At 45.9% G+C, this 25,798-nt stretch overlaps 1 protein-coding gene and 2 long non-coding RNA genes across 3 annotated transcripts in view; 2 read left to right on the top strand and 1 right to left on the bottom strand.

The window, feature by feature from the left end:
* TTC7A (tetratricopeptide repeat domain 7A) overlaps positions 1–25,798 on the top strand; it is a gene marked incomplete at its 5' end in the record, with an annotated part of 174,212 nt that overhangs the window by 72,449 nt on the left and 75,965 nt on the right. Inside the window, 3 exons of the mRNA XM_083433024.1 lie at positions 1,779–1,836; positions 4,075–4,147; positions 14,215–14,375. Of these exons, the coding sequence (XP_083289150.1) occupies positions 1,779–1,836; positions 4,075–4,147; positions 14,215–14,375 (292 nt within the window). The remainder of the gene's footprint in view (positions 1–1,778; positions 1,837–4,074; positions 4,148–14,214; positions 14,376–25,798) is intronic.
* LOC310674254 lies at positions 8,492–25,597 on the bottom strand. The gene is made up of 3 exons (XR_014509483.1): positions 25,493–25,597; positions 24,347–24,557; positions 8,492–8,630 (listed from the first exon to the last, which is right to left on the bottom strand). It is a non-coding gene; the product is annotated as an uncharacterized lncRNA (long non-coding RNA).
* On the top strand, positions 19,120–23,693 carry LOC310674229. The gene is made up of 3 exons (XR_014509454.1): positions 19,120–21,183; positions 21,561–21,993; positions 22,253–23,693. It is a non-coding gene; the product is annotated as an uncharacterized lncRNA (long non-coding RNA).

Genomic DNA, 25,798 nt, shown 5'->3' with positions numbered 1-25,798 from the left:
TTCAGTCACACACACACAGAGACACACACAGGGACATTTGCACTGGCTGAGCCTCTGGCAAAGTTCTGTCCCCTCTTTCCCAAGCCAGCAGGGTCCCGACAGACACGTCTCCTACATCGAGGGGACAGCAGGTGCAGCACCCAAGCTCTCTCTTTCAGGCAGCCTTCCAACAGCTTTGCACAGATGACCACGCAGAAGTGCCAAGGCTCAGCAAACAGCTCATAAAAACCTGGCTCTGGGAAACCATCAACATCCACACAGGTAGAGGGGGAGACACCACATGCAAATGTTTCAGGAAGACCGAAGGCTGCTGTCCCATATCCAGCCAGTCCTGCTGGAATCCCATTCCAGCCTGTAGGAACAAAGCAGCTTCATTTCAGGGTTGCAGCCAAAAATGTGTATGAAACAGGTGGGTTGCTTCCGGCTAAGTCATACTCGGGAGAAGACCCATGGAGATTAATAGACTCAATTCAGGTAGTCATGTTCTCCTACCTAGTGGGATATAACACACAGAGGCAACAAGGTGATGTCCATTTTCGTGGGCTCCGTTAAGGGACAAAATGCCAAGTTTCCGGGGTTGTGCAGAACTTCTCCAAGCCGAAAGTATCCAAAGCAGGCAAAATAAACTAGGGACATATTTTAAAATGTAAGGGTCCTTCGTACACGTTCCATTTTTATTGTGCTTTTTTCACTCTTTTTGCGAGAAAAATCACTTAAAAAAAAAAAAGCAAACCCATGAAGCTATTTAAAAGCAAGAGACAACAAGAAAAGCAAAAGTCAGCTGCGGGAATTAGTCGGAAAGAATGGACGTTTTGCGCCTCCTATGAAAACAGGAAAAGGGGGTTGGGTTGGGTTTCTAAAAACTAGCTCTGTGGACTTTCCGCGGCAGAGCGTTCTGCACAAAAGCTGCGAAGAGCAGAGAAGGCTGGTTGGCAATGATGTCTGGAATGGCAATGATCTCTGGAAGAAACCCCCATCTGAAGATATGGAGCGAGATCTGGACTAAACCCCATCAGTGCAGTGTAGTGGCTGGAGTGGTGGACTAGGACCGGGGAGATGCAGGTTCAAATCCCCATTAAAGCCAGGGTGTTCACTGGGGCCCATTGTTATCTCCCAGCGCTGCCCTACAGAGCTGTTGTGAGGCTAAAGATGGGGAAGAATAGGCGCGTCATTCTAAACTCTGTTGATGCAGGGCAGCACAAAGATTTAAGAAACAAACAAGATACCAAGATCTAGGGCAGGCATAGGCGAACTTGGCCCTCCAGCTGTTTTGGGACTACAACTCCCATCATCCCTAGCTAACAGGAGCAGTGGTCAGGGATGATGGGAATTGTAGTCTCAAAACATCTGGAGGGCCGAGTTTGCCTATGCCTGATCTAGGGAGAGCTGTTCTCTAACTTGCCATGACATTTTATTTCTGGCCCGGTTTTAGCTGGAGGTTCTCAAAAAGGAAAGATTCTGTACAGGCGTCTGGTCTTACAGGAGTGATCGCTTTGTAGAGCTCCATGAATTAAGGCAGGGAATACTTTCTCCAGCAAGATCTAGGGAGAACTGTGTGTTCTCTCTCTCTCTCTCTCTCTCTCTCTCTCTCTCTCTCCCTCCCTCCCTACCCCCTCCACAACATAAAATCCTTAGGGGAATGTTCATTTTGAGGAACGATACGGACTGTTTTTCCCAACTTTGAAAGGGGGAAGAAAAAAAAGAGCACAAAGCCATTCAAGCTTAGTGTTTGCTGCAACGGTTACAAAACTTCTCATGCTCTTTTGCTTGTGTTTCAGCTACCCTGAAAAGCACACAAGACGACTTGCACCGAAAAGCACTTGAGACTCTGGAAAGGTGAGGAAGAAAGATTCCCAACTGACAGGTGTTTTGTTTGTTTTACACCAAAACCTGAAGCAGTCTCTAGGCTTCTACTTGTGTTGGAGCTCTTCCTCCTTTATCCGTGTTTTAGGTGCTAAAAAGGTAAAGGGACCCCTAACCATTAGGTCCAGTCGTGGCCGACTCCGGGGTTGCGGCGCTCATCTCACTTTATTGGCCAAGGGAGCCGGCGTTTGTCCGCAGACAGCTTCCGGGTCATGTGGCCAGCATGACTAAGCCGCTTCTGGCAAACCAGAGCAGCGCACGGAAACGCCATTTACCTTCCTGCCGGAGCGGTACCTATTTATCTACTTGCACTTTGACGTGCTTTCGAAGTGCTAGGTTGGCAGGAGCAGGGACTGAGCAACGGGAGCTCACCCCGTCAATCTTCTTTTTTTTCTTTTTTCTTTTGGTTTTGTAGTACCGTATGCCTTCCTTCCACATAGCATATTTTTATTGGTTTCATTTATGGATCACATGCTATGAATAATCTCAAAGCAATTTCACAATACAACAAAAAACATCTATTGCATGGATCCTTCTGCTCGTGGGACATATAGGAGCATGGGTTTCATTGCCCAACACGTTGAGCTAATGGGCAATAAGCTTAATGCTCCCTTTGCTTTATGCACCGTTATCTCACCCAAGGCCACTGGAAGAGGCCAGGGATGATTTTCAGACAGTGGCCAAACCACCGATCTTCTGATCGGCAAGTCCTAGGCTCTGTGGTTTAACCCACAGCGCCACCCGCGTCCCGTTTTAAGTGCTAACGAGGGAATAAATGCATGTCAGCAAAAGCATATTTCTGCCTCGAGAGACAACTGAAAAGGTCCTCCTGCTGCTCGCTGATTCCCTGTGTACTAACCAGAAGTGTAAGAAGGCATCTTTGCACAGAGCTCCCTCTCAGTGGGGGATTTAGCTTTACGTGGCAGGCATTCCTAGACTCAGATGTAACATCTCCCTTACTGTGCTATTTAGATGTAATTGCTGTCCTATATTACTCTTAAACCATCTTTATTTTTAGCCCTTTGACCTTTCCCCACCGGCTGTGGCTTGTTTCCTTGATATCTTAACTCCGGCTTGGACGCGGGCAAGATTGCTAATCGGACATCACAGATGCCCACCTGTAGCCAACAGGGGGTGTTGTCGGGAGAGTTTAACTACATCCTTGTTGACCAGATGCAGAATAGCCTGCTAGCATTAAGAAAACTACAGTGGTACCTCGGGTTAAGTACTTGATTCATTCCGGAGGTCCGTTCTTAACCTGAAACTGTTCTTAACCTGAGGTACCACTTTAGCTAATGGGGCCTCCCGCTGCCGCAGTGTGATTTCTGTTCTCATCCTGAAGGAAAGTTCTTAACCCGAGGTACTATTTCTGGGCTAGCGGAGTCTGTAACATGAAGCGTATGTAACCTGAAGCGTCTTAAATCCGAAGTGCCGCTGTACTCCTAAAGTTTGAAGAGGTACAGTATTTTTATGATCACAGTGGTACCTCTAGTTAGGAACTTAATTCGTTCCAGAGGTCCGTCCTTAACCTGAAACTGTGCTTTTGCTAATGGGGCCTCTTGCTGCTGTTGCGCTGCCAGCACATGATTTCCGTTCTCATCCTGAGGCAAAGTTCTCAACTCGAGGTAACTCTTCCAGGTTCGCAGAGTTTGTAACCTGAAGCGTTTGTAACCTGAGGCGTTTGTAACTCGAGGTACCACTGTATATTTGCTAGAGACAGGGTGGTTTGAGAGAGCTGAAGGTGCTACGAAGCAGGCATCAGTGCTGAGGCTATGTACATAGGGAGAGTGCCTTAAACTGAGGTTAGACTGTTGCTCTGTCAAAGCAAGCATTGTCTGTTCTGATCAGTGTTGCTGTCCAAGCAATGCCTTTCACACTATGCTGTCTGACCCTTTGGGGGATGGCAAGAATTGAACCTGGGACCTTTCACATGCAATATGTGTGTTAGCATCCTTTTCTTCCTCCCTAAATGCCAATATTCTGCTACAGCACTGGTTTTGGGAGGCGTTTCTCGGAATCCCTGAGCAATGACACCCAATAAATAATATCTTCGCACAAAGCTGATCTCTTATTCTGCTAAACCTGAAACTGTTACTCGCTTTCACTGCTTTCTAGGCATGTTCCTTAAATATCCAGGCTTCCAGAAGCGCAATGCATAGGAACACATATAAAATGAACCATTGCCATGCTCTCTGTGTTTGTGTTTTACAGAGCACGTCAATTGGCACCTGAAGACCACCAAATCATCCTCTACGTCTCATTGCAGCTGGCTCTTGTCAGACAGGTAGGTACAAGCAGCAGAAAGGACTCTTGGGATGCTCTGTCATATATCTGTAGTTGCAGTTCAAAGAGGCCTTTCCCTTACCATAGTGCTTTCCAAACTTTCTACCTTCAGTATGTTCTTTCCAAATTGACTTGCTTGTTAGGAAGCCAAAGGTGCTTCAGTAGTTTTAAGGGAACCCTTATAACATATTTTGCCATCTTTTGAGGGATGCAGATTACAATTTAATTTACTCTGCTATTAATGGAAGACTTAAAAACACTTTAAAAAGTTTGTTTCTGTTCTTATTTTTATTATGTATTTTGTGTTTCTTAAATTGCAATTTTATATTGTGTACTGCCTTGAGATCTACGGATGAAGCGTGGTATACAAATATAAATAATAGTAATAGTAACGGTAATAATAATTCTAGGGAACCAAGTTAAATATTATTGCAGGTTTTGGGGCCTGAGGACTAAAACCCTCAAAACGGTTCCAAGATCTGTGTTATGGATTTGTTTTAAAGTCAACATAGTTTTCATAATGCGGAGCCATGCTTTTCAAAGAAAGTACTCGGTTTAGCTAAATTTTGAATTTCCCCCTGTCCTTTCATCACTGAGGTTAAGTATTGTGCCAGTTCAACTACAGTGGTGCCCCGCAAGACGAATGCCTCGCAAGACGGAAAACCCGCTAGACGAAAGGGTTTTCCGTTTTCAGAGGTGCTTCGCAGGACGAATTTCTCTATGGGCTTGCTTCGCAAGACGAAAATGTCTTGCGATTCTTGAGGGGTTTTTTCGCTCCCCACCCCCTTTTTCTAAGGCGCTAAGCTGCTAATAGCCTTTTAGCAGCTAATCCGCTAATCCCTTATGCCTTTAATAGCCGCTAATAGCCGCTAAACCGCTAATAGCACTAATCCGCTAATGGGCTTGCTTCGCAAGACGAAAAAAAACCGCAAGACGAAGAGACTCGCGGAATGGATTCTTTTCGTCTTGCGAGGCACCACTGTATAGCCTTCACAAGCCTGGTCCCCTCTAGATGTTTTGAATTGCATGATGGGACTTGTAGTCCAAAGCATCAGCAAATCATCAGGCTGGTGAATGCTAGCCTCCAGAGGCATGCCAAAAATGCCTCATTTCTGCTCAAAGCTCTCTTCTGAGTATAGGATATAGGCATTGTGCCTGTTTGTGCGTGAGCTACCGCCTGTCTTTGCAAACACAAACAAAAGAGCGAGGAAATTACATATCGGTCAGAGAGGCATGAAGGCCTTAAGTGTAGTTCAACCTAAGACCCTGCAAACAATATTCACTCATGATTAGTGCCATCCTGCCTCTTCTGAGGCTGCCTTGTTTTCCTCCATTTAACACGGTATAAATCTTTAAAGCACGCTTGGAGTGTGTTGCTGACACCCGAGACATATTTATTTTTAGGCCTCTGAAATATCCGATTCTGCTTTTGCCAGCATAGCTCATGATAAACATTTTCGTAATGCATTTTTAATATCCTTAATAATTTAAACTATTTAATGTATTCTCTTTCTGATTAACTGAAGCCTAAATGATACTTACTAATTCATCTGGCAGATTGTATGAACTGGCAAGTGCCACGGCCGAGGCTTTCGTCAGCCAATTTGGTGGCTACTGACATAAGGGCAGCGTTCCAAAATGAATGGAATGAGACCGGGGCCAAGTGCTCAGTCCATTCCTTGCTTTGGGCTTGTGAGTCCAGAGTCCGTTGAGTCATCTTGTTGTGCTCTTGCTTCTCATTGGCCATTGTTGCTCAGTAAGGCAGTTCAGAAGATTCTCGTTCATCCTGACTTCACAATTTCTTAGATCAAAATAAACAGCAGGTAGACTCAGGACATTAGCCAGCAACTTTTGCTTTTTCAATCTGAGGGTCGTATTAGTTTGTAGACAAACTTCTGGGGCCTCATGCCTGTGATGGTGGTGGTGGGGAAATGGGCTACATTTCAGCCTTGCAAGAAGTAGAGGTTCCTGCAAGCATCTTCCTCTTTCCAAGGAAAAGGCGTTATCAAACAAGACCTCCGGCATTTCTCTGATGAAAATAGAGACACCCTATTCCTTTCTCTCCCAACATTTGTCCCATGAAAGTAGGGACATTCTGGGATCAAATCAGAAACCAGGACAGCTTCTGTAAATCCGAGACTCTCCCTGAAAAATAGGGACACTTGGAGGGTCTGCCAAAGCAGATGAGGAGAGCACAGAGCTGAGTCCTTGAGGAACCTGGTCTAGGAAGGAGGTGTGGTCTGGGGAGAATTGGGCAGATTCATATGGGAGCAAGTGCAACACTTTTGATTGTGCTTGGAAACCAGTTGGGAGCAAACAAAAGCACCTACGGACAGGTCTGTATGGCAGATATGAGTCAATACCTTTTCCATTGTATTTTGCAGCAACTTTACTCTCCGATTAGCCTTCAAGAGCAGCCCTGCTTACAACACATTGCAGTAGTCTAACCCAGAGTTCAGCAAGCCATGTGTAGTAATATGGAATATGTTTATTTGGTTCTATGTTTTCAAGGGAACCCATTTAGAGTGCATATTTTGTGACTTTCAGAGATTTAGAAGATTTCTGTTTATTTGGTTTGGTAGAGTGCATATTTCATATATTTCATGTTGTTCAATGTTCTGCAAGGTAAAGGGGCCCCTGACCATTAGGTCCAGTCGTGGCCGACTCTGGGGTTGCGGCGCTCATCTCGCTTTATTGGCCGAAGGAGCCGGCGTACAGCTTCCGGGTCATGTGGCCAGCATGACTAAGCCGCTTCTGGCGAACCAGAGCAGTGCACGCAGACGCCGTTTACCTTCCCGCAGGAGCGGTACCTATTTATTTACTTGCACTTTGACGTGCTTTTGAACTGCTAGGTTGGCAGGAGCAGGGACCGAGCAACGGGAGCTCACCCCGTCACGGGGATTCGAACCGCCGACCTTCTGATCGGCAAGTCCTAGGCTCTGTGGTTTAACCCACAGTGCCATTGACATCGCATTGTTGGACTTGGTCATCATGTTGCCTTTGGATATTACTAGTAATGTGGAAGCCAGCATTTCCTAATCATGGATCCTCATTTAGCGCACACAGAGGAAAAGGCAGGCACAATTTCTTTTAAATTGGCAACGTTGGAGAACTATATTGATGAACTCAACCAAACCAGTGTAGGAAAACCACTGTGAAATGGCTTTTCAGTGTTCATATTTCTGTGCACAGGAATAGCAAGGGGTGGGGGAAGATGCTGTTCAGCTGCATTTGTTCTGCAGATGTACGGTATTATCAAAGCAAACTCTGCAGTAAAGCAACACTCTAGATCTATATATTCCATTAAAGATGATTCTCCCCTCCCTCCCTCTGCACCCAAGGGATTTTCTTGTTGTACAGCAGCCTTCTGCTGCTGGATCACACATGCTGTGGCATCAAGTGAAAATTGTGTGTGTGAATGAGCCGCCACATATAGAGCTGTCACGTCACACAGTGACTTCTCAAACCGTGAGTGCGTCCATTCATCTGTGAGGGCCGAATGACATGCTCTGTTAAATGCATCTTCATATTTATACATTGAGTCTAATAATGCTGTCAGAGCTGGCTCCTGGTCCCAGCTCACAGAGGACCAACGCTAGCCGGTAGTAATGTATCAAAGTCTTTATTGAAGTATAGTTTCCATTTCCAAGCCTCAGCGCCCCAGCTCTACGTCTAGGGTCTAGACCGGCGAAGCTCCATCTGAATCCCCGCCCCCTGTACACCAGTTTAAGACTCTAGCCTTACTCCACCTCTTCCGTCTCTCCTTTCTCCTCTGGGTCCTGCTACCCCCTGGGGTCCCTTCCTTCCTGGATTCTTCCGACGCAGACGTGGACCCCCCTGACTCCTCCCTCTCTCTTCGGCGGGCTTTAGGACCTGGCTCCCTATCCGGGCTGCCAACTGCTGCACCCTCCTGTACATTTGAACTTGGCGCGCGCGCGCAGCCTTCCACCTTCCTCTCGACCGTTTCCTCGCTCTCCGATGGAGGCGTGGCCACTCCTGCCTCATGTCCTCCCGCTGGCAGCGCGCTGCCTGATCCCGATGCCTGGGACTCCTCCCCTCTACTGCACTCTGGTGTGGACGCTGGTCTGGATTTCCAACTGCTGCTCTCTGAGTCCCCCCTGGCCCCTTCTTTCTGGGGTGTCCCCCTCGGCACCCCCCTTGCCCTGACCATGGGGGCCTCTTTCTGTGAATCTTCCGATTCACTGGAAAGACTCAGAGACCTCGGACCGTTGTCATCGCTGACATTTCCTTCGGACTCCTCCCCCTCGCTCTCTATTTCCTCACTCTCCTGTGCCTCTGCTCCTGAACCCCTGACAAATGCGAACGAGTCCCTTCAGCAGAAGCCTGGCTTTCATCCCTTCTCCTTCTCCTCCATGCACCCACAATCTTCTTTTTTTTGGTGGGGTGACCAGGCAAACCCCAGGAACAGCACATTGGGGGAGTAGAAGGAAAACTTCTGAGTCTGGAAAGCTAAAGTCCTTGCGCTGATTTAATGATCAAAAGAGTGTGATGTTGAATTCCTCCCTCTGCTTTTAAATAGCGGTCACAGGTTCCCCAATCTAGATTAGGACCATGATGTATGTGTTAACCTTACACACACACACACACACACACACACACACACAGACAGACACACACACCCTAATGAAAATCATCAGTAGCAGCTTCCCACCTAGGGTAATTAACTGCTTTTATGGGGGACACCTTTTTTTGGGCAAGCAACACTAGGGAGACAGGGTTAAACCCATCTCCCTCCATCCCATGGTCCTGATCCAGACTGGCCCACAAAACATAAAACAGCTGCTATATTTTTTTTAAAAAATCCAATATACACATATAAATGCAAAGACACATTTTATATCATGTATAGGCTGGTCTAGAGTGATCAAACTTCGGGTAAAGAGAGACTAAGCAACATATGTGAACAAGCCCCCTATCATAGTAACTCAATACAAATTTAATAAATAATAATAATATATATATCTGTCTCCATATGCACCCCACAAATTGTGCCTTATTTACTTCCTAACCCAGTAGCTGGCAGTGCTCTGGCTGCATTCACCACCTGGATTTGGGGGGAAAGGTGACATTTTTGTCGCATGATGTTTCTGTGGTTAGGTTTTCCAGGCCTCTCTAGAGACGTTCAGAACAACCACCACCAAAGAGGGATAGCTCAGTCCTTGGAGCATGAGATTCTTAATGTCAGGGTTGTGAGCCCCACATTGGGCGAAAGAGTCGTGCATTGCAGGGGGTGGACTAGATGATCCTCGTGGTCACTTCCAACTCTACAATTCTAAGTTCCAACATGCCAAAGTGTTGTGGTTGGTCACCTGGATTCATCAGGCCAACTTTGATTTCCTGGGCAAGCTGTGTGAGTCCACAGCCAGCAATTCACTGAGCCTTGCTAAGAGTGGCAAGTTTATCACACATTAAGCCAGGGGTCAGCAAACATTTTCAGCAGGGGGCTGGTCCACTGTCCCTCAGACCTTGTGGGGGGCCGACTATATTTTGAAGAAATGAACGAATTCCTATGCCCCACAAATAACCCAGAGATGCATTTTAAATAAAAGCACACATTCTACTCATGTAAAAACACCAGGCAGGCCCCACAAATAACCCAGAGATGCATTTTAAATAAAAGGACACATTCTACTCATGTAAAAACACACTGATTCCACGGGCCGGACTTAGAAGGCAATTGGGCCGGATCCGGCCCCTGGGCCTTAGTTTGCCTACCCATGCATTAAGCCTTCTAGAAATGGAGGTGTTGGGACTCTGGTCTGCTGTGGGTTCCAAGAGTTATCAGGCAGCGATTCCCCCACCAGGTTCTAGGCAAGGAAGGGTGGGGGAGTGCAGCAAACGAAACTCCTCGAACAGTTCTCACCTCTAGAAGAACTTCTGGTTCTGGATTACTCCCTGGTTTAGTGGCAAAAGGACTTTGCTTCTTGTTGCTCCCTTTCATAGATCTGCTTCTGCTCCCCCACCGCCAGTGGCGTAGCATGGGTTGTCAGCACCCGGGGCAAGGCAAGTAATTTGCGCCCCCTAACCCGTGGATTTGCACCCCCTAACCCTATCCCCCAGATGTTGCGCCCGGTGCGGCCGGCCCCCCCTGCAACCCCACGCTACGCCACTGCCCACCGCTAGCCTTGCTGAGCTCCATCATCTCATCCCTGCCTCCCCCCGCCCCCACAAACTTGGCAATATCTGGGGCCGATAGGTGCCCTGCCAAAAGAAACTGCTACGTTTCCTTTGCCAGCTTTTCTAAAGGCCTTGAAATATTGAAGCAATGAGCCGAAGGTTTTTATCTCAGGGAGTTTGCACAAGCAGCAATAAATATTAACAGGAGCACCTCTACGCCCACGCAGCTTATGCGGCGGCTTAAAGCTCCCAAGGATATTGGTCAGGCGACTGTTCTTGCAAAATTGCACTCTGCATGCAGCTCTTGGTTATTTGCATGGCGAGTGCATCCAGCCTCTTTTGCAAACCTGGCAGCCTTCGCCAGGCCCTGCACAGCAAGGCAGTGCCAGCCCCATTTCACAGAGAAGGAACTGAGGCTGAGAGTTTAGTGGGGATTTGATCTGCCACCCTTTTCCTGGCATTACATTTATCCCTTTAATGGCTGCATAAATGGGAGAAATCCATCAGGAACAGCACTTCCCACTATTGCGTCTCCATAGTGTAGGGCAGGGGTCAGCAAACTTTTTCAGCAGGGGGCCAATCCACTGTCGCTCAGACCTTGTCGAGGGCCGGACTATATTTTTTTGGGGGGGAGGAATGAACAAATTCCTATGCCCCACAAATAACCCAGAGATGCATTTTAAATAAAAGGACACATTCTACTCATGTAAAAACACGCTGATTCCCGGACTGTCCACGGGCCGGATTTAGAAGGCGATTGGGCAGGATCCGGCCCCCGGGCCTTAGTTTGCCTACCCATGATGTAGGGTGTTAAGTTGTGGGTGAACATATCAGACGACACAGCGATTCTTCAAACAGCTCTTGTTTATGCACAGGCCAGGACAGAACTGGACTGAAGGGTTCAGCCAGCCTGCTTATATAGAGCTCCACTAGAACGCAACAGTAACCATTTTATGTAACTATCCAATCACTGAATGTCACTTTCAATCCCTTATTAGCATATGTGGACCTGAGTGAAAACTATCTAGAGTATCCCCCTGCTGGCCCAGGGTGAGAACTTCAGTACATAACATAGGGGGATGAAAATGAGGGTGGTACAAGCTGCATTACTAGCCGTTCACCTGTGCCTTTAGAAGCAATCTTGTGTTGAAACCCAGTCTGGCAGCCCAGAGTCCATTTCTCTAGCAACCGGATTAATTTTTATTGTTTTGGAAATGCACCTCAAAAAACCTCCCTTTGTCTATTTTCAGATGCTTCTCTTTAGCACTTCCAGTAATCCAACGGAAAGCTGGGGTCTGTTGACGTGAAGCTCTTTTGATTCCTCGTGTGTTTGTTTGTCCGCTGGTGCTCAATTAAAAGTGAAATGAGGCCAGTGTGGGGGATGCTGATATTCTTTGTCTTCTTTACTGTTATTATCATCAATTCATTAATTACAATAAAACAGCAAAAAAAAACAAACCCAAAACCCCCCCACCAACCCACAGTTAGTAAAACAATAACAACCAGCTGGATACATTTAAAACAGAGGTTCCAACAATGGGTGGTACTACCCCTTAGGGGGCAGTGGGATTATCTTGGGGGGCATCAAGAGGTGAGGGGGTGGCAGGGGTTTCTGGGGGTGTCAATAAAAAGATGGTATCCCTTGATCAAGTTCATCCATTTTGTGCAGTTAATTCAACTACATGGTTCTAATTGACTTTTGAATAAATGTGCAATATAATTATTACTGCCTCGAATGCCATTCTTCCTTAGTGGGTCATGGAAACCGCTATCTGAAAAATGCTTTTTATAGGGTAAGTGGCATTGGGGATAAGTTTATGGAACCAAGGGGGCAGCAGTGGCCCCCCAAAAGTTTGGAAACTACTGATTTAAAACGAAACTAAAACAGTACAAAATAGACCCTCGTCGCAAAGACTCGTTTATCCAGTTGGTAAAGCCTGTCAGAATTTAAAAAAATAAAAATCAGTTGTTTCCAGGAAGCGCAGATAGTGTGTGCCTGTGTTATCTCAACAGGAACAGTTCCACAGAACAGGAGCAGCCACACTCAAAGCCCCAAGGCAAATTACCACAGTGGGCTTCTGAGATCTTTGGAGCAGCAACTTTCCGACAGATCGCTAAATCGCGCTTTGCGCATGCGCAGAATCACCGAATCGCAACCTGCGCGTGTGCAGACGCGGAGCTGCGGGTTGCGGATGCTGCGGGTTGTGAACATGCTTCCCGCACGGATCACGTTCGCAACCCGAGTGTCCACTGTACTGGCAGCCGCTGTCTAATGTGCCAGGATGCTGGAGAAGCTGGGGCTTGAACCTGGGACCTTCTGCATGCAAATCAGATGCTCTACCACTGAGCTATGCAGCTTCCCCATTGGCCTTAGTTCTAAGAGAGTCTATAGCCCTCTTGAGGGCAGGAAAAATCCTGGACAGTGCAGCCTACAAGTGCCTTGCTGCATTTGGTATTTCTGTTCTTTCACTTTAAAGGGCCATTTTGCTCATTAACCTTTTCCTATGTGAAGAGCTCTTCTGTGTAGGAAAATGAAACAGAACCCATTAATGTCCAATCTGTAGCCACAAGTTTTTCAAACCTAAATAGCTCTACTGCTGAGATGCTCTTTTGAGCTCATAAAGACCCTTGTGCCCTTTCCAGAGGATCATCTTAAAGGTGACTCAAGATCTGCTATCAATAACAAATGGGGAAGATTTCCTTGGAGAATTTCTGTAAGGAGGCATAAAGATAAAATGTCAGGCCACATAGACTTGAAAGTGGCTTTTGTATTCATTACCGATGTCAAGGCTTCCACTCTCTGGAAACTTAATTCTAAAGACATTCTGGCTGCCTCCTCTAGGGCAAAGCCCTCACACTGTGTGACTTGTATAGAAAGCACACGCATACAGGAAAAACTTCAAAAGGCACATTATGATCCAGTCAGCAGTTTAAACCCTTTTGGAAAATGGCAGTATGAAATTCATGGAAGCAATTTAAAGGCAGCTGTTCATAATTCGATCCACCGTCTCAATGAAATGTGGCCTGAAAGAGAAGGGGTTTCAGCACCTGCTTAAAATCCTGTACTGATGGATCCCTTGGGATGCAGTTCCAAAAACATGAGGCCACTACCAAAAAGGCGCTGTCATCATCAGTGCCCATGTATCTGACAGGTGATAGATTTATAAACCTTCAAAGCCAATCTTATGGCCTGAACAAATTCATATGGTGTGTTGTTCTTGTTTGTTTTAATTAGTTTTTATTAAGTTTTTTTGTGTTACAAAGCAAACAGATAGACAGGGGAAGGTACATCTTTAGTCTCCATTTCCAATTCATGGTTTTTTTTCCACAGTTCGTTTACATTTGGGGAGAGACACTTTTGTCATAGACATCTTGCAGTTAGGAGAAAGGAGAGGGTGGGGAGAGAGATAGAGGTATTCTTTGGCTGAACAGGTTCATATGGTTAAAAGTCATCAATTGACTGGCAGATGTGTGGCTCCCAGATGTTGAGCTCTTAACTCCCACCAGCCCCAGCCAACACCAACAGTCAATAATGATGGGAGCTGGAGTCCAGCAACATCTGGAGAGATACAGCTTCCTAGCTCTGATTTTGAGCTTAAAAGCCATTACCAGCACTTTTAAATTTGGCCAAGGTAGCAGCTGCCTTTCTATCCTTCATGCATTCTAGATTATAGCCTGGACATGGATGGCTGAGAATTATTTAATTATGAGCTGGATTGTTGGCATGCTCTTTTGTAACATGCATCTGTAAGATGTCTTTTATACTCTAGCCTTGCAATTGACTTGGTTTTATTTCATGCTGATGAGTTTCATTAATATTGCCTCTAGTGCGTCTTTTGTCTGTGTGTTCTGCTTTTGTTATGCTCAAGGACCAAAACAAATGAACTGAAAGCAGGATTAAATGAGAGAAATCCTTTTTTTATTTTCCAGATTTGTGATGCGATAGAACAGCTCCAGGAAGCTCTGAAACTGTGCAAGGATGATATGAATTCCCTTCATTTGCTGGCCCTCCTTTTTTCAGCTCAAAAGCACCACCAACATGCGCTGGATGTCATCAACATGGCCCTGGCAGAATATCCAGACTGTTTTAAGTAAGCAATGCTAAGAGAACGTATGCAATGTCTTACAGTATTAAGGAGTCTAAAGCAGGGATTTCCCAAAATTGGTCTCCAGCTGTTGTTGGACTACAACTCCCATCATCCCTAGCTAGCAGGACCAGAAGTCAGGGATGATGGGCTTTGTAGTCCAAAACCAGCTGGAGACACAAGTTTGGGAAACCCTGGTCAAAAGTACTTGTACATCTAGGGGAATGCATCTTTTGTTGGCACTAAGAATATATATAAGTTTGGACATCTGGGCAAAGATACAAGTTTGGGTGTAGGGCATATTTTGTTTGTATGGCGGGGAAAGGCTGGAGCATTTGGGACTTTTGGAAAAAGAAAGTCGAGAAAGGGCAGAGATTACAGAAGTGTACATGCTTGTGCACTGTGTGCTTAGAGTTGATACAGAGACATTTCTCTCTCTCATTCACTAGAACACTTGAACTGGAGTACCGTCTAGACCAGGGGTTGTCAACCTGATCCCTACAGCCCACTAGTGGGTGTTTCAGGATTCTAGGTGGGCGGTAGGGGGTTCTACGGCACAAGCTGAATCCTCCTTCCATTGAGCACTGGTGGGCAGTAAGGAAATTTTACCATCAAGAAAGATGCATTAGTGGGCGGTAGGTATAAAAAGGTTGACTATCCCTGATCTAATCCAACCCCCTGGAATCTTTTGCCCAACGTGGGACTCAAACCCGTGACCTTGAGATTAAGAGTTTCATGCTCTACAGCAGTATTTTTCTGGATGCCCGTTGCTGGGGGACATGAGTGGGGAGGGTGCCGTTGCCCTTAGTCCTCCTTTGAGACTTCCCATAGGTATCTGGTTGGCCCCTGTGGGAACAGAATGCTAAGCTTCAGTCTGAGCCAGCAGGACTTTTCTTGCAGGATCCAAGACTCTGTCTTCAGCAACTCCAGTAAAAGGACCTCAAATAGCAGAGCTAGGAAGAGCCTTTGTGTTAGATTTTGGAGAGAGCTAACTGCTAAATTTCCAGGTGCTCTGCTTTTCTGAGCTGATTCTGTATTAGGCAACTCCTTGGGCTCCACATATCTGTTCATACGTGTTTGGTGCATATCTGTTTACTGCATATCTAAAACATTGACATGGTGCCTTGGAGAGTAAACTCTTTCCTGGGAGCTTGCAATGAAAGCACAGAAGTGCAGTGCGGTGGAGCACAGGGCAGTTCAATGCAGAATACAAGGGTAGCAGGTAATAAAACAGAGGAAGTGTGGGTGATGAGAAGGTCAAGCACTCCTCTTCCATAGTGATTCTCTGTTCTGAACTTCGCCTCTCAAAGCTATTTGCATGTCGAGGTCCCCAAGCCACCCCCTAAATAAATCACAATTCACACAGAATTTTTGTTTAAGGTTTTTGGCATAATTTTGGCCACAACTTTATTAAAATACATAATGTGAGTGGTTGCTTAGGCATTGGTTACGACTATCTGTCTCCACCCAGGGACAGAACTGACTTCCACGACCCTGCTAAAGTCAGTAAGGGAAAACATTTGGGGAGAGGATGGAGCTGGGCGCCAGAACCTCACCTCTCCCCGCATGCTCCCAGAGGCTTGCGTGGCCCATGCCCCTTACTAGGGATTTGGACAAAAGCATGGCGAGCCCCTGGATTCCTTTAATGGAATCCCCCTGCTGCAGCAGCATTGGAAGGGCAGGCACAGCCAGTCCTTACCCCTCCACCAACCAGTTTTAACCAATGTCTAACTGCAACCTTACAAGTTGTGACAATTTGCTATTTGTTGTTGTTTAGTCGTGTCCGACTCTTCATGACCCCATGGACCAGAGCACACCGGGCACTCTTGTCTTCCACTGTCTCCCATAGTATGGTCAAACTCATGCTGGTAGCTTCAAGAACACTGTCCAACCATCTCATCCTCTGTCGTCCCCTTCTCCTTGTGCCCTCCATCTTTCCCAACATCAGGGTCTTTTCCAGGGAGTCTTCTCTTCTCATGAGGTGGCCAAAGTATTGGAGTCTCAGCTTCAGGATCTGTCCTTCCAGTGAGCACTCAGGGCTGATTTCCTTAAGAATGGAGAGGTTTTGATCTTCTTTCAGTCCATGGGACTCTCAAGGGTCTCCTCCAGCACCAGAATTCAAAAACATCAATTCTTCGGCAATCAGCCTTCTTTATAGTCCAGCTTTCACTTCCATACATCACTACTGGGAAAACCATAGCTTTAACTATATGGACCTTTGTTGACAAGGTGAAGTCTCTGCTTTTTAAGACAAGGACAATTTGCTATGCAGTAGGCAAAAACCAAATGGCACCAGCCAATCAGCCAAATGGACAAAATTCCTACCAGGCCCCTGCCCTAAAAGCAGACGACCCCATGACAGGCATAGCAAGGTCAGACACACAAGCCCTAACTTAGGGAGGGTGGGCAGGTGATCCGATGCACGCAGCAAAAGGAAACGTTAAATGCTGCGTGCTAAGTATATAAAAACCCTCAAGCCATCCCACAAATTGGCAACATCATAATTTGCCCAACAACCCAGAATAGCCGATCACAATCCTGGACATTTAAACAATCCCGCCCAGCAACCAAGAGGGGGTGTCCTGTTAGACCCCACCGCAAGACGTGCTCTCCAAGAAGGAGAACACGGGTTGTTAAAGCGCCTCTTATCGCATGTTTGCTCAGCCCCTGAAAGCGGTGGTCACGCCGGGGAGATTGAGGAGCCCGTGTGAAGAAATCAAGGGTGAATGCTTTGCAAAAGTGCAGCCAATTAAAATGTGCATAGTGCATAATAATGAAAAGTCAGCGGTCCAGAAACCAGCACAGGAAAATTCAGGGGAGAGAGGCTGCAAGGTCTCTGGCTACGAAACAAAAATGCGTACTTCCTGAAACTGAGCCTTGCCTTTGCTACAAACCAGATTTAAATCTCCTATTGCTCAGGCTGCCGTGAAGGGAAACAATAGCTCAAAATTGGCACAGAATGATTTATCACAACAAGATAAGCAGGTTTGATGTGGTGATTGTGGAGCAGTATTTAAACAGGTCGGGAAATAGGTTTCAAAGTTTTCCTTCACTTGGCCTGGGTTGTGTCTCAGCTGCCAATTTAAGGAGAACTGCAACCGAAAACACAGTTTGCGACTTGGGAGAGGGGGGATCATGGGGCCTACACCCAGGTCCGGATTTAGGTTTGATGAGGCCCTCAGCTACTGAAGGTAATGGGGCCCTTTATATGTCCAGCTGTCCTTTGTCAGCAACAAATTGTCACTGTTTTTTGTGTTGAATATATGCTATATGGTAATTTATGGACCTAACAGATATCTAAAGCCATTTGCACATAACAAAATATGTATTTTATCAAAGTAATTGTTTTTTATCTTATATTTTGGAAATGTACATCCTGTGGTTTTTTCCTTTAATTTTTTTGGGGCCCCCCAAGAGAGTGGGGCCCTAAGCTATAGCTTGCTTAGCTTATACATAAATCCTGCACTGCCTACACCTGAGTGGCAGTGGCATGGATGGGTACAGATGTTGAACAAGAGAATTTCTCATTCATAAATGGAACATTTCGTGGTAATGGTGAATCTGAGTTGCATTTCCAAAGAAGGTCTGTGACCCATCACTCTTCACAATCTGGACTCAGTGTGCCTACTGTGTTTTAAGGTCAGCAATGTTACGTGCACCCGCAGTGAAGCCTTCAGAGTGTATTTGTGTCCGGAAAGAGATAGATTGGTATACTGATAGTCATAGCATTGGTATATCCTCCAAATATTTACCAAGGACAGCCCCGAGTTTATGGTTCCTGTCCCTAAGCAGAGTCTTGCTCAATCAGACCAAAGAGCAAATTGTGTTGCCCATAGTGGTAAGCAGATGCCCCTGGTAAGCCCACAAGTGGGGCATGGGTGCAATAACCCTCTCCTGCTCTTGGTCTTCACGAGCTGTTATTCAGACGCACCCTGCCACTGACCCCCAAGGTAAAATTTAAGCCATCTTGACTAGGTGAGTTGGTAGATCCCTGTCAAAGCACCATCTTCATTTTACCTTTTGGGGAATTCCTTATTACAGTGTTTAAAGTTCTTCTGCATTTAACTCCTTTCCCAGGATCCCTTAGAAGTTAAATATCAGAGTGATGAGCTGACACATTTTGGCATCTAGCGCGTAGGCATATAAACACATGTCATCTTGAGGCATGTGCAGTGCAGTTTTGACTGCTGATAACCTATTTTGGACAATTGGGTTTAAGTGCGTATTGAGCAAGAACGAAAGCTCTTCTGGCTTTTACAGAGCGGCTGCCGGGACCATATAACACTGGTCTTGAAAGACCTACATTGGCTCTTAGTACATTTCTGAACACAATTTGAAGTGCTGGTGCTGACCTTTAAGCCCTAAACGGCCTCGGCCCATTATACCTGAAGGAGCGTCTCCACCCCCATCGTTCAGCCCAGACACTGAGGTCCAGCGCCGAGGGCCTTCTGGCGGTTCCCTCACTGCAAGAAGTGAGATTCCAGGGAACCAGGCAGAGGGCCTTCTTGGTAGTGGCGCCCGCCCTGTGGAACGCCCTCCCATCAGATGTCAAAGATATAAACAACTATCTGACTTTTAGAAGACATCTAAAGGTAGCCCTATTTAGGGAAGTTTTAACGGTTCGATGTTTTGTCGTGTTTTTAATATTCTGTTGGTAGGCGCCCAGAGTGGCTGGGGAAACCCAACCAGATGGGTGGGGTATAAATAGTAATAATAGTTACAGTAGTAATAGTAGTAATAGTAAGATTTATCCAGCACGATGAACAGAGTAGAGACATTAGCAGCTGCTTGTGGAGAGCTGGGTAACCTTTTCAACAGGAGGATAATTTTCTAGTTATTTCAGTAACATGGTAGCTTATGATCACACTGCGCATTTCACAAGACCCTGTTACTGTATGAAAACTAGGAGGGAGGAGACTTATGCACCGACAGATAGATAGATAGATAGATAGACCCTGATAACCAGTCTTGGCTTAGTCAGGTTGACACGGAAGACAAGATTTAGATGGGTGTTGCTTTATAGCCCCAGGTTAATTTCCAAAGGAGAATCCTACTGGCCATTGGCTCCCCTTGCCCCTTTATAGAGGGTGATGTCAGTGAACTGGACTCTGCACCACTTATGCCTTGGGCAACCTGAGCCTATCTCCCATGCGAGTGTGCATTACAACCCTTCCTTTAATTACACAAGCACCTGCTGCTTCTCAAATATTACAGAATAGCACATTTTCCTCCTCCTACCTAACCACATATCCATACACTTTAAAGATTTAATTTCTTAATAATGTGGCTCATGGAGTCTTGCCTTGAAAAAACAAAACAAACCCTTAGATATATGTGTTTCCGTGGCTGAATTAGTAATATAAATAAATGTCCCAAACAATTATGCTTTGCAGGGGAGATTCATTGAACGTCAGTGTTCGTATGTGAATGCTGGCGAGCATAAATTCACACACGTGTTTCAGGTGCACACCAGTGAATGCTGACAATTAATTGAGATAACTTGTTTGATTTGTTAATGAAATGTATATGGTGCCTGTGGATATCATCCGTAGCAGCCTACAATAAAAGTAATCCAGTCAAACCAGTACAAAAACACACAAGTAAAATGGATAAGAACAGCAGCCGGAGTAAGCAGAATAGTTTTTCAAAATCAGTAAATATTGGTTAGATAGAAGCAGCAGGAAAGATATGATAAGCCGCACCGTCAGCTTACATGGCTTAATGGAAAGGCAACTTCTAAATGCATGCAATAGCTAGCAGAAGTTGAAGACACCTTGACCTCAGAAGTGGACCTGGCGAAACCAGGTGCATTCATCTCCTCAATACCCTGTCAGAATTAACCCCCTTGTGCCAGAAATTGCTAGTCTTGACTCCGCACACCCCAAAACACAACAGCTAAAATTGCATACTCTGCTTTCAAAATGTCTCGGAAGGCCGTTACAATAAGTGGCTATTGAGAGAGACTCTTGTGAGCATAGATTGTTCACCACCAGTGAAAGCTGTTCAACAGTGGAACAGACTCCCTCAGAAGGTGGTGGGCTCTCCTTCCTTGGAGGTTTTTGAGCAGAGGTTGGATGGCCATCTGCCATGGATACTTCAGATTCCTGCATTGCAGGGGGTTGGACTAGATGGCCCTCGGGGTCCCTTCCAACTCTGGAGATTTGAATTCTTTTATAGTAGCTAGATACCACCTGTTTTCCTATCTTAGGCTGCAGCTCTCTCCTTGCATCGTTTATTCTGTTATCACCTGGCTGGACACTGCTTTTCTTTTGGGAGAAGTCAGGGGCAAAGCAGGTGTCGAGAAGTTCCACCTTCTCTCTGTCACCCAATCACGTTTCTCCGCCTTCTCCGTGCAGAGGACCTACCACTTGCTTGGATACTTGTTCTTAGATATCAATCATAATTGGTTCTCCTAAATCTTACCCTCAAATCAACATAATTATTTGCCTGTTCTTCACAAAAAAACCCACTAACGTTTAATTATTTCTTTTTTAAAAAATTTAAATTTTATTAACATATAAAGCACATACATATGCATTTACACAATACACGTACACAACACACTACCTTATTTTCATAACATAAAACATACCTACATTATTCTATATAATACCTAATTATACTGTACATATTAACATACCTACACACCTACCCCATATGGACACCCACCAAGTGACTTGACTTCCAGCCGTTCTTGTTACGCTACCTTATTTTCCCAACTAGCTTAAACGCATTTCATTATTTCTTTAATCTCTTCTTCTATCTTGACTTTACTCTCCTTTCACTCTAATCGTTTTCTGGATTCACTCAATAGGTAAAGGTAAAGGTACCCCTGCCCATACAGGCCAGTCTTGACAGACTCTAGGGTTGTGCGCCCATCTCACTCAAAGAGGCCGAGGGCCAGCGCTGTCCGGAGACACTTCCGGGTCACGTGGCCAGTGTGACATCACTGCTCTGGCGAGCCAGAGCCGCACACGGAGACGCCGTTTACCTTCCCGCTAGTAAGCGGTCCCTATTTATCTACTTGCACCCGAGAGTGCTTTCGAACTGCTAGGTTGGCAGGCGCTGGGACCGAACAATGGGAGCGCACCCCGCCGCGGGGATACGAACCGCTGACCTTTCAATCGGCAAGCCCTAGACACTGAGGCTTTTACCCACAGCGCCACCCGCGTCGCTACACTCACTCAATAGCTGTCAGAAATTCTACTTTTTCCACATAAATTTTGATGTAGTCCTTAAAGATAGCCCATTCCTTATTCACTTTTTGTACCATGTCTCCTCTTATCTTCCCTGTTAGTTGGGCAATATGGAAGTATTCCATCATTTTAGATAACCAGTCTGTTTTAGTTGGGACGCTGTTGCTTTTCCAATTTTTGGCAATCGATAACCTTGCTGCCGTAGTTGCATACATAAATATTGGTCTGGCCGTTCTTTTTCTTTCCTCTGAAATGATACCTAGGAGAAAGGATTCTGGGGTTTTTCCCCCCAAATGAAAATCTAAACATCTTTTTCAGTTCGTTATAGATATTTTCCCAGAATCCCACTATCTCTTTGCACTCCGTTTAATTTTGACACAATTTGTTTCCTATGGTCTTAAATCCTTGTTACAACACTGAGAGAGCCAGTGTGGTGTAGTGGTTAAGAGCGGTAGTCTCGTAATCTGGGGAACCGGGTTCGCGTCTCCGCTCCTCCACATGCAGCTGCTGGGTGACCTTGGGCCAGTCACACTTCTCTGAAGTCTCTCAGCCCCACTCACCTCACAGGGTGTTTGTTGTGGGGGAGGAAGGGAAAAGGAGATTGTTAGCAGCTTTGAGACTCCTGAAGGGGAGTGAAAGGCGGGATATCAAATCCAAACTCTTCTTCTTCTTCTTCTGTGTGGCAAGTTTAAATCAAGAGACAGTGGCTGGTTCAATATTTCCCCCCACCCTTCCATTTGTATTCCAGCTTTCTTCCCCACCCGCCATGTAGCCACCCATCAAGGCACTGACCAGATTCAGACCTGCCTAGCTTGCAGCGGCAGTGACGTCATAGAATCCTAGATAGGATCATAGAATTGTAGAGATGGGACTCTGAAGTTCATCTTGTCCAGCCCCCCTGCAATGCAGGAATATGCAGTTGTCCCATACGGGGATCAAACCTGCAACTTTGGTGTTCTCAGCCACACACTCTAACCAACATCCAGGCATGCATGTACCTCCGAATCATATCCTGGGAGTGAGCTGCATGGCTCAGCAACAATCTGAACAACCTCTCTCCCCATTACACCACGCCAGCTCTTGCAAGGATGTTATCCAAAGAACAATAAATCCCATTAATCGCTCGGCAGAACTTTTGAAAACGTTCGAAAGTAGCCAAAGCTACGTGAACATAAAAAATAGCCTTTCAACCTCTGATGGGCTTTTGCCGTTGTAAGGTTTGGATATATGGCACTGAGGTCGATAGCTTCATTACAGCGGTGAATTAAAGAACTCGCTAGTCCCTGGCAGCATCCCAGCTGAAACACTTTGTCCCGAGTCAGCTGTTAACACCTGCATTACTTTATTATGGTTTACAAAGCTTTTTCCACTTGATGGTTCTTCCTTTGGAGCATCGAGACATTGGAGAGAATACATAAATAAGTGGATGTATGAAAGGGCATACGGTCATTTATCCCACCTAGGTTTTTGGAAGAATATAAAGGATCTGCTCTCATTTACCCTGATATAAGTTTGGCAAATGACAGTATTTTAAATGATGTTGCTACTGGGGACCAGTGATTTGCTTTTTCCTGCATTCTGACGATTTGTTTTACTTTTAGCATCGCATCTGTTTGGGAGGCTTTGTCTTAAAATGCACGACCCGCTTGACACATGAACGCACTTAAACTGCAATCCTGAACACACTGAGTAGGGAGGAAGCCTCATTTGACATATTCAAACAATTCGCAGGGCATTTTGCACAAGACAGCAAAAACACAGAGCAGTGGGAACCATGTTGTTGTTGTTGTTTAGTCGTTTATTCGTGCCCGACTCTTCGTGACCCTACGGACCAGAGCATGCCAGGCACTCCTGTCTTCCACTGCCTTCCGCAGTTTGGTCAGACTCATGTTTGTAGCTTCGAGAACACTATCCAACCATCTCGTCCTCTGTTGTCCCCTTCTCCTTGTGCCCTCCATCTTTCCTAACATCAGGGTCTTTTCCAGGGAGTCTTCTCTTCTCATGAGGTGGCCAAAGTATTGGAGCCTCAGCTTCAGGATCTGTCCTTCCAGTGAGCACTCAGGGCTGATTTCCTTAAGAATGGATAGGTTTGATCTTCTTGCAGTCCATGGGACTCTCAAGAGTCTCCTCCAGCACCATAATTCAAAAGCGGGAACCATAGAGACATACAAAACAGCCTTATATTGAGACAGCCCAAGGGTTCATCTAGGTCAATACTGTCCGCACTGACTGGCAGCAGCTTTCTAGGGTTTCAGACTGGGGACATTCCCAGCCCTACCAGGGGATGCCATTGGGGTTGGAACCAGGGACCTTCTGCATGCAATGCAGATGCTCTACCACCAAGCTATGACCTTTTCTAGTAATGTAATGCTAGAATAATTAAAAAGAAGGTAAAGGACCCCTGGACGGTTGTGTCCAGTTAAAGGCGACTATGGGGTTATGGCGGTCATCTCACTTTCAGGCCGAGGACAGCTTTCTGTCAGACAGCTTTCTGGGTCATGTGGCCAGTATGACTAAACCGCTTCTGGCGCAACAGAACACTGTGACGGAAATCAGAGCGCACGGAAACGCCATTTACCTTCCCACCGGAGTGGTACCTATTTATCTACTTGCACTTTGACGTGCTTTCGAACTGCTAGGTTGGCAGGAGCTGGGACAGAGCAACAGGAGCTCACCACGTCATGGGGATCTGAACCGCCAACCTTCTGATTGGCAAGCCCAAGAGGCCACAGCGCCACCCGCATCCCTACTAGAATAGTTACATCATAATATAATACCTACCTTCCAAGTGCCCCAGAAAAAGTAGGACATCCCTGTTTTGCATCACATCTCAGCAGCTATTTTGGGTGTCATGGCCTTGCGTGTTCTTGCGCCCCCCAAAATCGTTTTTGTTTTTTTTTCTGGGTGAGAGCAAAACGTGGGTCACGCGACTCGCCCGGGACACACATCCTGGTTTTGCATCACAAAATGTTGGTCAGTATTGTTCCATTATCTAAAATATAAGATTTTTTAAAAAAATAAATAAATAATGCAACACTTGAAACCACTATACAAAGCACCGTAAGGCCAGCTTGAATAGGATTGTGCTATGAATGAAGTAATCGCCTGGAGAGTTTGCACACCTGGGTGAAAGAGCCAGCGTGGTGTAGTGGTTAAGAGTGGTGGACTTGTAATCTGGGGAACCGGGTTCGCTTCCCTGCTCCTCCACATGCAGCTGCTGGGTGACCTTGGGCCAGTCACACTTCTCTGAAGTCTCTCAGCCCCACTCACCTCACAGAGTGTTTGCTGTGGGGGAGGAAGAGAAAGGAGAATGTTAGCCGCTTTGAGACTCCTTCGGGTAGTGATCAAGCGGGATATCAAATCCAAGCTCTTCTTCTTCTTCTTCTTCTTCTTCTTCTTCTAGAGTTGACATTCTTTGCTCCAGCTTTCTGTCTCAGAGATTCAGCCTCTGTGCAGAAGCATCATGATTGTGAACGGGTGCATATGCAGATAAAAACACAAACATACCTGCATGAATGCTAAGGCACTATGTTGTGCCGAACCTATTTGGAACAGGTAGCGTTGATGCAAAAATGATGTTGTTATAAATAAAAGGTTTGGAAGGGAAATATGGTCCTTCAGTTCTCTCCCTCTGGGACTCTCCCCAGCATAGCTTCACATCCCTGGGGGAGGATGTAGAAATGTGAATGTATGGAAACCTATGACTTGCATGGCTGGAATGTAGTCTACTGTACAAAAGTAAGAGTCAACACTTGTTACTCCACCAACTTTTCCTCTGGCTCTGTCCACCGTGCGGCCTCTGTCTACAATGCAATATGGCCTTCAGACTGCAAAAGCTTTCCAACCCATGCTATAAGTACACAATGTTTCCCTGTTTATATTTTTGGAATGTCGAGAGGTGCAGTGCATTCAGCATGAAAAGCTTACCCCATCTTCTGCGCCCCCTTTTTATGGGAAACGTAAGGTACATATGAATCATCTCCGAAGGCACAGCTCTCCGTTCTTGAAGTGCAGCTCTTTGCAGCTGAGACTGCATACAATTATATATATATATAAATAACAAATACCTCTCGCCTTAGTCAAGGCCACTTGCAATGAAAGTAGCTATAGCAACAAAACAAAGTTTCCGACTAATGAAGAGATATTTCCAACAAGGAGAATAGCTTCAGTGTCTGGAGTCTTCATCCTTATCAGTCGCCTTCATGTTACAGCTTGAATATATGCCACTGAATT

This window comes from Podarcis tiliguerta, assembly GCF_965153285.1.
Source record: "Podarcis tiliguerta genome assembly, chromosome: 3".
Lineage (NCBI taxonomy): Eukaryota > Metazoa > Chordata > Lepidosauria > Squamata > Lacertidae > Podarcis > Podarcis tiliguerta.
The sequence above is the reverse complement of the archived record's forward strand: the minus strand, read 5'-3'. Positions and strand labels throughout refer to the sequence as shown.